At 39.1% G+C, this 13247-nt stretch overlaps 1 protein-coding gene across 1 annotated transcript in view; it reads right to left on the bottom strand.

Moving 5' to 3' along the window:
- Positions 1 to 308: 308 nt before the first annotated feature.
- Positions 309 to 13247, bottom strand: part of NSF (N-ethylmaleimide-sensitive factor) — a 123570-nt gene continuing 110631 nt past the window's right edge. Inside the window, exons 17-20 of the mRNA XM_008581426.1 lie at positions 5474 to 5608; positions 4278 to 4391; positions 1132 to 1187; positions 309 to 685 (exon numbers count right to left, since the gene is read on the bottom strand). Of these exons, the coding sequence (XP_008579648.1) occupies positions 664 to 685; positions 1132 to 1187; positions 4278 to 4391; positions 5474 to 5608 (327 nt within the window). The 3' untranslated portion in view covers positions 309 to 663. The remainder of the gene's footprint in view (positions 686 to 1131; positions 1188 to 4277; positions 4392 to 5473; positions 5609 to 13247) is intronic.

Genomic DNA, 13247 nt, shown 5'->3' with positions numbered 1-13247 from the left:
ACACTGTAATAATATTACTTTCTTTTAAGAAAGATCTCCTGATTGCAACTTGGAAACATCTCTGAAGATGATTGAGAACAGCATCTTAAACATTCAAAGCTCTGTTTCTTTAGGCAAAGATAATAACCAGTTTTGTGGGAGAACACTTAAACAGATACCTAATAACCTTTAGTGTTAGCTCAGGAGAGCTGCAAGAGAATACCTCTGACCCACACCCCTATTCACGGCTCCTGGTTCGCATGTAGAAAGTCTACCTTCTCATAGACCAAGTTGTTGTCCTGCAACATTCATTACATTTATTGAAGAGGTTTTTTTTTTTTTTTTTTTTGCGGGGGGGTGGTAGTAGAGAGCTTAAAACCTGTAGTGTTCAAAGTACAGTATGTCTCCCATACGGAGAGACTGCGTAAGAAGGAATCATTTTAGCTTGCATGGAAAGGTAAGCACAGCATTCTAAAACAAATTTCCACCTTCCACAAAACACTAGAGTATCTCAATGAGCATATGGAGGGGAGTTTTATTGCACTAATCATGCACAGCGAGCACGTGGTAAAGGTAGAGAACATTTCATTTAGTCCAGTATCTTGAGTAAGACAAGTGAAGATTCCAGGCCATCTTCACCTTGGTTACTTCCCTTGGTCACTGTGTGTTGCGAACTGTCCATTTTCACTCAAAGTCTAGGGGGCTACTGCAAAAGAAATACCCAAAACACACAAAAAAACAAATGAAGGTCTGCAAAAAGCCATTCATCACAAAATCACTAAAAGCTTCTTGACGGTTTTTCTATATTGCCCACTATGCACTTGCTATTAGATGAGCACTTCACAAAATAAAATGGTCACAGCTCCACGCATGTAAAAGCATGTTCCAATAGATATGTACCATCGAGTTTTTTCCTGCATTGTGACAAGGAAGTTTTGCGAAGCAGGACAGGGAGAGCAAACCAACAGTACAACCAATTTCCTTGCTTGGTCTCTCAGACCTACAACACAGTGAAGAATTCTAATAAATGGAAACAAATTTATCTAAGAAAAACTGTCAAATTGTTATGCACTCTATAGCAACTCTTAGAATAGGCATTGGGTTTAACAGAGTGATAAGCTGGCTGGCAGTCTAAGTGCTGTGTGTACTTACGCTCCTTCTTCTCTTAAGAGGGCCAAAAATTTTCTCACACGGTACTCAGGATCCATCTAAATACATCAGAAGACATAAAGAAGAAAGGTTAATGGTACCTTCTAACAACTATGCACCTCAAGCCAAGGAAATGCTTGGTTTCATACTTCCATCAGTGCTCTGCTGAGTCAGAAATGTGTCACCTGCTCTTTGACTGGTATTCTGGTACACAACAAAGCAGATTACATCATTTGAAAGAAGTGAATGGGACTTCCCAGCCTGGAGATGGCTGCGCACCAGGTTCCAAATCACAGGGCTGTCTGGTCACTCAGACACAAATGTGAGTGCTCCCTCAGCTGGCACTGGTGTGAGGAGGCAGCACTGTGACAATAGACGGTGGCCATTCAAGAGGGTTCAAATGACATCCAACCCATCTATCTAAGGTATAAAAATATATCAAAGTAAGACCGAACTTGAAGAAACCAAATTGAGGTTGACTAAATGACTGAAAAACAGCTTACTAACTCTGCATAATCAACACTTTAGCTCTTCTTATGAGCTTCAGCATCCCTTGCATAGTTTCTTCTTTGCAATTAATGAAGAAGTTGCGCTGAAACTAAACAAATGAAGAGTGTTGCTGATTCCTCTGCTACAATCTCCAGATAATCTGGGTCTCCTGTGACTGAGAATGTCACAAGTCTAAGAAAAGATGGCAGAGTTCTGATTCAGGTGCTTGGTTCAGGTCATTATTATCATTATTATTTTTTTAGGCAGCTGGCCAGTATGGGGATCTGAACCCTTGACCTTGCTGTTCTCAGCACCACACTCTCTCGAGTGAGCCAATTGGCCAGCCCATTATAATTAATTATCTCTACTGGCTTTCATTTTCTATTCATATTTACACTAATTTGTTAAAATATATTTTATTCTCACTGGTCCACCAGAGATGTAAAGTTATCTAGAAAACGATCATTAAAAACATCTTTAATTCCTTAAGGTGAATTTTTATTGTTAAGACACACACCTAACTTTTAAAATGTGTTTTAGGACAGGAGTCTGTTTCCCAAGAGGGAACTCCCTACCCTCCAGGAATAGCTTTCAAATGCTCCGTGCAGCTGTGCAACTGGATTCCCCCCTCCAACCACTTTTTTTTTTCCTTAAGATTTCTACCCTTCTATCCTAGAAAAACACTGAACAGAAGTTTCAAGTGTATCAAAGTTAAGAGGTCAGACTACAAAGGACTAAGAAAAAGTGTGAATAGCTAACAAAAGAAACATTTTTCCTCTTTGGGAATAGAATTACATATGAATCAATTGTCAAGTTCTTTAAAAAAAAATGGAACTGGCTGGAGCTCAGCTGTAGTTAGTACTTGCAGGTCTCTGCCCATTAAATATATTTAATATGTGTGAGCAACGACTTACTGACTTGCCTGTAGCTATGGAATTAAAAGTCAAGAGAAAGGGAGGAAAAAAGTAATCTAGATAAATGACTTTATTCCCTCAGGTGACATCCAGTCAGAGCAGATCCTGAGCACTGTGCAAGTTTTAACAGAATTGTGAATAGTGAACAGAGAGGTAACATAACTTATATTCTGCTAAACTACATGCCTCTTCACTTAGTCTCTCTAAGGCAGATCTAAAGAGAATTCACTCAGCTGCACAAAATCCATTTGACATGAAGGGGTTCAAACTCAGAGGCCTATGAAGTGTCAGTTGCTGAAGATTAGGCCTGAGTGCCCCACTCTCACTTTCTACCCCACATACATAAGAGGCATTAACTTGATCACTGACCTGTAGGCATCAAAGGAAGAGGAAGGGATGGGGGTTGGGAGAAAAACCCACATAGTTTCTTCTATATAATTATTTTAAAAATTGTGCTGAAACTAAAAAAAAAAAAAAGTAGAGCTGATTATCTGACAGATTTATTATTTTTTAAGGAAAGAGCCAAAATACCTGTATGTACACCTTTACCAAAAAGCATAAACAAAGTGATTAGTCTGTAACTTTAATTTATTGCTCATAATGGAAAATAAATAAATTGACTTAAAAACAGTCCATCTGAATGTTCATTAGATTAAACTTTAGGTTTCTGAAAACCAAAAAAATTTTATTTTAAAATAAATTTACCAGAAAAGACTAAAAAGCATTCATTTCATGTTTCCAATTTGTTATTGGTCCAAGAGCCTATTTCAGATGTAACTATGAAACTTCAACTTCACCTCTGCCACTCACTGCTCACACTGCCAGAATGGCAGGACTGATCAGGAATACACAATCTTAGAATACAGCCAGTCAGTCCATCTAGGACCAGGGATGGATTTACTCATTCAGTCAACTAAAGTTTACTGAGCATCCTACTGTGTGTCTGGCTCTGTTCCAGGGACTGTGGCTCAACAGGGAATAAGTAAGCCTCTGAACTCACAGAGCTTGATACAGATACATTTATTATCTAACTAGTGAGTTAGATAAGGACAAGAAGACAGGATGGCACATGGAGGGGTGGAGTTCCAAAAAGAGGAAGGTAAGTTGCCAGTAGACGTGAGAAAATGTCAAAGAAGTTTCATCTGTCTTTGGCCAGGCAGCAGTCTGGGGCTCAGTTTTCTGTGATCCTGGATGCTTCAACCCTGCAGTAGTTTGCATGAAATATCTAGGAGCCCAGCCAGGGGAAAATACACAGAGCCCAAGCCTAGTCTGTACAACAAATTAACTTGTCTCTTAAAACAGTCTCCCAGACCCCTTTTGGTACACGTGCAGTGGCTTACTGACCTCTGATGTACAGCACCATCCCTTCTCCATCACTAACTGGCTATGTGATCTTGGATAATTCACTGACAACCTGTGGAACACACAGTACGCTCATCTCTAAGATGAGGGGGTAGCAGAACAATTGCTCTTTGAAATCCTTTCTAGTTTTAAGATCTAGTGACTCTCTAAATTAAAACTACAAGTAACTTCAAAATATTTTCTATTTTCAAATTTTAAGATGCGGGAAAGAAAAGTATCAATAAGTTATTGTTTGACCTCAGAAGAAGGCTACCAATTTGAGTTCAGAAATAATATGAGAATTATAAATTAATTAAAACCTTAGCAAAAGGAAATATTAAACACCGTGGTACATCATGAAGCTTCTTTCTACATCTGAATCATATGGAGAAGGAAGCACTGCACCTGTAGAGACATCTCGATCAACATTAGTAACTTCTTGATGCCTATCCAGACCTTCTTCCCTTTGACTTGCTGTGCAATTGTGGTACGTTCCTTATCCTTGAAGTTGCCCAAAAGCTAAAAAAAAAAAAAAAAATAATAATAATAATAAAAAACACTTTTACAGTAAGTGCATCAACAACATTAGTTAAATCTCACTTTTACCCTTAAAAGGACAGTGATAAGAACTACCTGACTGGTTCAAACTGAGAGGATTCTCTATTTTAAAATCCAGTCTGATCTTTCTAAACCCATTAGGAGCAATCATGAAAGTGAAAACTGGTATCTTAAACCCAGTTTTCCTACCGACCTCCATTATAACTTAGAGATATATTTGCTGGGGGAAAAATAGCTCTAATCCATAATAAATATGTTAAAAATTTTAACATTCCTTTCTAGGAACAATCTGTAAGTGTCAAAGCAAACCAAATTTAATTCTAATACCCAACCCCAACATAAAAAATCTGCTCAAACAGGTAATCTGGAAACATTTATCAAATAGATACTTTCTATTTTGTTGGTAGCATACACCAAGACTATGGGTCTTGAGGAAGCCTTACTGACTCCACTACCGCTGAAAAACTCGCTAGATAATATTTTCCAACAGATCTCATCAATTCATTTGTGCATACTGATATTAATCAAAAGTTTAATAAATATCTTTTAGAAAAACTAAAGACTTAATCATCCTTAAAAAATTTAAGAAAACATTTCCATATTATAAACTTGTTAATAAAGTTCTTTTACTTCTGTAGCTTCTTTGAAATTTCTAAGACTTTAATCATTGTTCCAGTTTACTAAATGCAAGGAAATGTGCTGAAAGCCACTATGACTGATTTTTCTATATAGTGATTACCTTACCCCTACACATCCAAGTTTCTGGCCCATGTAATCTGTGTGCACTACTCACGCTGGGCACAGAGTAGTTCATTCCTGACAGTTTGTATGCTGCCTACATGGAAGAATGTGAAATGAATTCACTGTCACTTATATTCATCTTCTAGTTCCTGAAAACGACTGGACTTAATATCCCAGCATCCCATTTTCTAGGTTAGCCCATAAAACCGAACACTAGGTGCAGCAGCTGTGGCTCCCTTAGCATTACTTCCAGCCTCAACTTCCTCTCACAAACAGTGTGCGATCCATCGACCCGTTTTCACCTCCAGAGCTTCCAACAGCTGCTCTCCTGTGGCAATGTTGGGCACATGGATGGTGGTGCTGAAAGCATTAAGCATTTCCATCTCCTGAAGGACATCTTTGCGGCTAGTGGTCCCAATGATAAGAAGCTTGCGGCCCTGATCACAGGTGAAAAAACATGTTAAAATGCACAGAATAAGACTAGGAAATTAGAGTAAGCCTGAACAAAATGTGCAAATTCCATTTATTTAATTGCAGAAATGCAGATGATTAGGCAAAAGAGATTCAGGATTTTCCGTGAAAATCTAAACAAAGGTATCAACACAGTGATTCATAAAGCTGCAACATCTAAGCAGCTCCTCATTCACATCAGTAAACAATGGATTAGAAAATCAGGGAGATACTCAAACCAAATAGAAAGATACCGAAGTGTATGTTTGCAATTCCTTCCTCAGAGCCAATGTGGCACGAGTATGGTGGGAAGTGGGGAAAAAATGAAACGAATGAAAGGAAAGGCTGTACTGCTGGCTTCGTGAAGCTTTACAGTGCTTTTTAGAAGGAATAAGGTGATAATAGTTTATATCTATGCAATACTTAACTGTGAAAGGTGTGTGCTAAGTGCTTTACATAATTGTCTCATTTAATATTTTTAAATTTCATTTTTATTTTTAACCCCCAAATATTCAAAAAAAGTTTTAAAATGATGCCAGGCTTATGCCAGCACTCCTGATTCCCTCTCTCCAGAGGCAACCATTCTCAACTTTCTTAGCTTTTCTTCATATAATTACTTTTTTAACTTTAAATAACAAGGTTAGACTACTATTTTTAGATTTTTTGTTTTCAGTTTTAAATATTATTTACTGACTTCCAATTATGGAAGAGGAATATTTATTATTAATTTTGCACTACCACCAGCTCCCCATCCAAACGCCCCTTTTCTAATCCTTCCAATAGTTATTTCAGTCTTTAGTTAAATCTATATTCAGTGTCTATTATGACTGTGTAAACATGATTTACAGCTAAGTCATGTAGAGCACTATTAAATTTCCTTTCTTGGGCAACACTTTGTTCTTACTAGAGTTAATAACTGCCTTTTCCCCCTTTGCTTATTAGTTTATCAGGTACTTATCACAAGTTCATCCCCAAACAAATACAACCATAAATCTCCTTTCAATACATTCAACACATTCAATCATTTAAAGTTTTGGGTTTTTCTCTCGAAGACATTTCCCTCCTAGAGTCCTCGTTCTCACAGTTCAATCTGAAATGATTGCACTCTAGGCCTACTGCACAGCTGTAGTTCTAGAACTTTCTCCTCTGTTAGAGTCCCTGTATCCTCACCTTCCTTTTTCTTCACTGATTCCCTTTTTTACATGATGCGTATACCCAAAAACTTCCTGAGAAAGGGTGCATGGGAGGTAAAAATTTAAAGAGCTTGCATGTCAGCAAACGCCTTTATTCTGCCTTTAATATCTAATACTTACTAATTTGGCTAGTATAGAGAATTAAGGTTAGAAATAAATTTTCTCTCACAATTTTGAAGGCATGCTCTATTGACTTTTAATTTTCAGCGTTGCTGGCTAGAAGACCAATGTCATCTGACCTCTGACCTTTGGTTCTAACCTGTTTTTTAATTTTTTTAATATACAATTTTAAGAATCTTTTCTTTATCCCTATTTTCTGTAATTTGAAAATTATGTACCTTGAGATGGGTCTTTCTTTACTCATTTTGCTAGCACTAAATGAGTCCTTTCTAAACTGGAAATTCCAATCATTCAGTTCTAGGAAATACCTTGGATTGCTGCTTTGAGATTTTCTCTCATTCATTTTCTCTGTGTTCCCCCACCCCCACCTCATCTCCCCACCGAGAATCTTCATTAGTTAGATACTGGTCCCCTAGGATTAATCTTCTAATTTTCTTCCTTAGGATTAATATTCTAATTTTCTTTTCTTTTTTTTGCTCCTAGTTTTTCTTTCTTTCTCTTTCTAATACTTTTTGGATTAGCATCCGCTTTCTCTTCTAACCTTTATATTAAATTATTTTTTATTTCTAAGAGCTCTTCCTTGTTTTGTGAATGTTTTCTTTTTTAATTGTGTGCTATTATATTTCATGGATACAATATCTTATTTTAGATCCCTGTGAATGCTTTAGATTTAAAAAATTGTTTTCTCCTGTTCACTGCTTTGTCTCTGTTTCCTCTGAGTTCCTTTTTTCCTGTTTGTTTACTGGACGCTTTTACTGGAGGCTTTCCTTAAGTGTCTGGTGATCATTGGATGACTATTCATATTTAAGAGTTAAACTAACGACTGGAAGCTCTGTGTCTGGGATGATCAGGTAAGACTTCGCTGATTATTGAGGGTCCCTCCAAAGGTCAGTATATTAAATTTTTCTCAGAGAAGAGTCCTCCAATCTCCTTGAAGGCTGTAAAGCCTAATTACCAGCATACTGGGAGTTAATGGGGTAAGGGATCTGGGTATCTAACCATTTAATATGGAGATTTCCACTTAATCCTATTTGCAGTATGTCACCTCTTACAATCAGTCTCTCTCTTAATGTTCATTATAATCATGTGAATTAACTACTAGTATTATCCTCTCTTACTGATGAAGCTATTGAGTCTCACAGATATAAGTAATTTTTTCAAGGTCAAATAACTAATAAATAATGGAGCCAAAGTTGGAAACAAGATCCAGTCCCAAATCATATACTGCCTTTCTTCATGAAGAAAAACACATTTTAAAAAGTTTACTTGAAAAATGAAAGAGGAATAAGTTTCAAACTTATGTCACTAGATTTATGATACACACTTAATCCATAAATAAGTCTTTAATATAATCATTAAACCTATTGATGGATTTTAGAAACTCAGGACATCAAATAAGTGTGCTAGCAGGAAAAGATTTTTAAAAATTGAGGATCAGATGCCGAAACAATTTCAATTTGGGTTTTGTAAATATTATACCACTGCTGTCAATAAGGTATGCTAACCTTTCTCAATCTTACTCATTGTTTTTGTCCATCTATAGTGCAAGAATGGGCAATGCATCATCATAAGCAAAAGTGTATCAAAGAAACACAGTTGAGACCCTCTGTTACCCTTAGCCATTGGCATAACAGATTACTGTGCAAAGACTATGGGATAGAAGTATACCTGTGAAGTGTACAGATTAAAGGGTAATCATTATTATTCTTTAAGAAATCAACTAGCTAAAAATCAAATGCTTATCAACAGACATTTACCAAGTTCCTAGATGAATATGTAATAGATCTTGTAATAGAGAGGGAGAAAGATACAAAAGAGAGAATTACAACTTCAATATAGAAAGGTGAGATACTGGGGCCGGCCCGGTGGTGCACTGGATAGTGCGCCGCTTGGGAAGCGCGGCGGCACTCCCGCCCGAGGGTTCGGATCCCACATACAGACCAGTTCCCGCTCACTGGCTGAGCGAGGTGCGGGGGCAATACCGAGGGTTGCGATCCCGTTGCCGGACACGGAAAAAGACAAAAAAAAAAAAAAAGGGGGGGAAATAACACCCAAAGGGGGGGGGGGGGGGCAATACCGGGGGGTGCGATCCCGTTGCCGGACACGGAAAAAGACAAAAAAAAAAAAAAAGGGGGGGAAATAACACCCAAAGGGGGGGGGGGGGGGCAATACCGGGGGGTGCGATCCCGTTGCCGGACACGGAAAAAGACAAAAAAAAAAAAAAAGGGGGGGAAATAACACCCAAAGGGGGGGGGGGGGGGCAATACCGGGGGGTGCGATCCCGTTGCCGGACACGGAAAAAGACAAAAAAAAAAAAAAAGGGGGGGAAATAACACCCAAAGGGGGGGGGGGGGGGCAATACCGGGGGGTGCGATCCCGTTGCCGGAAAAGAAAAAAAAAAAAAAAAAAAAAAAAAAAAAAAAGAAAGGTGAGATACTACGCACAAGGCTGTCAGGTAGAGGGAAGAAACGTGGCAGAGAAAGCTGCTTTCTCTGGAAGGGATGATACCTGGACTGAGTCTTAAGGAATGAGTAGGTTGATTAAGACAATGAACGGGAAGGACATTCTAAGCCAGAAGGAGCAGAAATACACAAGTCCAAAGGCAAAATAACAAAAACAAAAACTGGGGTGTTGTTGTAATTACAAACATGTAAAAGACATATAAATTTCTACTATAATAAAAGAGTAGTGCTTTTATACTCAAAGTATTTTTTAAACCTGAATTCTAATAATAAACTTGGGAACGTATCCCTGAAGGCTAACAGATGCCAAAGGCCACACACACTGGTACATCCTTATTACAATTAAAGGTAACTATTACTTCTCTTTTTCCTTAGGTTTTTAATGTCCCATAGCCCATAATTCAAACTCCCTCATCTTGCTCCTCTCTCCCAGAAGACAACGTTGGCCTTAGAAGAATGGCATTGAGGAAAAAGCTTCTTACTCATCCCAGCAAGCCAGACTTTAAAAATCATTGCCTTTTTCCTAGTGAAACTTTCTCTTACATTAACAGTGACTATGCTCTTCAAAGTGTTGAAAGATTAGTAAATAGAGAGCAACTTATAATGGAGACGCTAATTTATGTTTTGCTTTTCTTCTTGTTTAACAAGACTGCAAACACTGCAAAGAGGTCAAGACCCAGGCAAGTTCAGGCCTTGACTTGTAAAGCATCATCTTTAAGAAAACACCCTAAAACATTACCAAATAATTAAATTGTACTGGGCCATTTGGGATATTAATGAGTGTGGTAATGCTCATCAGGAAGCTTTATCATGAAAAAACAGCTCGAATATATTAGTGTAATAAATCACATTGGATAACATTTAAAAGGAAAAGCTGCCAGCAGCATCAAACTGGGATGCAGCCTTAAAAATAAAAATAGAGCTCAACCCAAGAGGGAGATCCACCTTATTCATGTGTGACTACTCATCTTAGGTCTACAGTGCCCAAACATGCCCCTTGATGGAAAGAAAAAGAGTAGAGTGATAACCTATTTGGGGGAAAAATTTTTGCTCCCAGCGTACTCTGATTCTATAAAGAAAAGGCCTAAATAAAATGCCTATCTGCTGATCAGATTATGATAAACATTGCTCCAAGGTTAAGTAAGTATTAGTTAGCTAATTCTTAGTCCCATAAGGAGCAACTCAGGTGAAAATATTTCCATGAAAAAGGCAGGGCTCAGTCAGGTGTTGATCCTTCAAAAAACCACTTCTTTCCATGACGAAGAATGAGCCAAGTACTAAGCAGCATCTAAGCCTTTTGCCACACAAAGGACTAACCAGATAATCCACACCCTTTCATAGGTCTTGCCCATTGACTGCCCCCAATAAACTGATTTGTAACAAAAGTTCATGTAGAAGAAAGCTTCTTTTCCCCCTAAGTAAAAACGCCCCCAATATAATACTGCAGTGAGATGGAAGGGCTGATTTCAAACTATGAACAAAAGTAAAGTCAATTATGCACTAAAGAAAGGCCATTCTTTCCATATCATTCAATGCTGGGAGTAATACACCCTTGGTAAGAAGAATTAACTGAACAATTGGAAACCCTGAAATGGATTAAGAAGTGAGTTTAAAAGTGCAACTCAAAACTGCTGTGTGCTGGGGGCTTTCAACTTTATTTTCTGATTATTAGAATTTGGTGTTTTTATTAACAAGAGAGAAAAATTTCAGAATATTAAGAATTTGCAAACCTGGTAAGTAAAATATGAAATAGACATTAATCTATCAGAGCATTAACAAGAATTTACTCTTTTTAGGTACTTATGGAATTATGATATTTGGTTTGTGCCTTCAAAGTGACTACAATTTAGCTGAGAAAAGCAAATAAATATTCAGGGATGACCACCAAGTAACAGTAAATATAAAGTAGTAATGGCTGAGGGGACAAAGCATATGGGTACAGTTTCCTTGAGTGGGGTTATCTAGGAAGATCCCTGTTCTGTTGCAGAGACACTGACAGAGGAGGTGCTGGCAAGGCCCTTGAGGAGAAGGGAGTCTCTAATGCTACTAAAGCTTCTGTGGGTGGTGGAAGCAGCTGAACCAGAGCACCAAGGGGTGAAAATGAAGACTTTTTGGAGACATGGGGAGCGGGCAGCCAATAAAAGGAAGACTTGGAATGCTAAACTAAGGAAGAAGATTGAATATAAGAAGCAACAGGAAACCAAAGAGGGTTCTTGAGGAGGAAGAACTGTGGAGAGAAAGATGATCCTGGCAGCTGCACATGGATGGGCCACCTCTAGTGGCCTGTGAGAAAGCTGCTACACTAATGACACACAGTTTCAAGGGTAAGCATCCCCAGGAAGAGTTCCGCACCTTTCAACCAACATCTTTTATATACAATGTCCTTTTCAATGCAAGCCCAGGGCTGGCAGAAAGCAATGAAGGAGAGGCAAGTCCCCAGACAGGTGATTTGGTGTGACAGAAAAAGTATAGGCTCCATCTTTCATGGCTGTGTGATTTGGGGTAGATTATTTAACTTCTCAGCATCTGTCTTCTCCTCAATAGTAAAAATGGGATTAAAAAATCCTGTCTACCTGTGAGAGGAGAGCATGAGGTAAAGAATACTGGGGTGGGGGGCAGGGGGTATTTGTCATCACTGTCAGAACAGTCAAGAATGAAAGGAAGCAGGAGTCTGAACGGATGGTCTTGAGAGGAACCTGAAGAACTATCCTCCACCTACAATGTCAGGAATCCATACGTTAGGTCAGGTGGGTGAGCAGCAGGATGCCTGAGAAGTCCTCTCCTCCAACAACACAGGGTACTGGCAGCACATGACACAGAGGCATGCCTACCCCCAGAGGGCCAAGGTCCGCTCTGTGTTAGAAAGACTAGTGCTCCAATCTTCAGCTGAACCAGGGTTACTGTGAGCCCAGAGAGGCCTGAAGCTGAAGGTCAAACACCCTCTCAGGAGTAGGGCAGAGGGGGACAGCGAGGGGCCTCAGTGAGAGGCAGTGACTTCTGGGGGAGGAATCAGTTTAGGACCAGAGTGAGCAGTAGCTCTCCTGGGAGGAGGTGCTTTAGTCCATCACTTAGCCTGGCTTCATTCTTGAAATGGGAATAATTTCTTATACTTTCACTTAGCTTGTACCATTCAATATGGAGACCTTTAGAAAAATTCTACCTTACTATAGTGCTTCACTGCATTTATTTCCATGCCTGAATCTTGTTTGTGGCCTGTGCACTCCTGGGGATAGAAACCCTGTCTTCTTCATCTGTGTCCCTGCAGTACTCAGCACAGCGTGCCTGGAACAGAGAAGGTGCTCTTACAGTTCCTCTGTCCGAATGCTCTTTCCTTCTGTATCCACACGGGTCTTTCCCTCAGAGTCAAGGATTTGCTTGAATGTCAGCTTTTCCACAGGCATACTCACCCCCCTCCCCCCTACCCTGGCACTCTTTATCCTACTCTGTTCCCCTCATAGTATGAAGCACCTTTTAACAAGCTATATACTTCACTCATTTACTGTATTTAATTATTTATTGTATTTCTTACTGGTCCTGGTCTTCATGAGAAGAGGACTTATGTCTGCTTGATTTTACTGATGTACCTAGGGCTAGCACAGTGCGTTGTACAAAGTGCAAAGTTAATATATATGTATTGAAGAAAAATGCACATTAATTATCTACCATTTCAGAGTCTATTTCTTTTTTTTTTTTTTTTTCCTTTTTGTCTTTTTTCGTGTCCGGCAACGGACCGCAACCCTCAGTGTCGCACCCGTACCGGACCCGGACCGGCAACAGGATCGCAACCCTCGGTGCTGCGCCTGCCCCTCGCTCAGCCAGTGAACGGGAACCGGTGTGTATGTGGGATCCGA

Source organism: Galeopterus variegatus, unplaced genomic scaffold (genome assembly GCF_000696425.1).
Source record: "Galeopterus variegatus unplaced genomic scaffold, G_variegatus-3.0.2 Scaffold2354, whole genome shotgun sequence".
Lineage (NCBI taxonomy): Eukaryota > Metazoa > Chordata > Mammalia > Dermoptera > Cynocephalidae > Galeopterus > Galeopterus variegatus.
The sequence above is the reverse complement of the archived record's forward strand: the minus strand, read 5'-3'. Positions and strand labels throughout refer to the sequence as shown.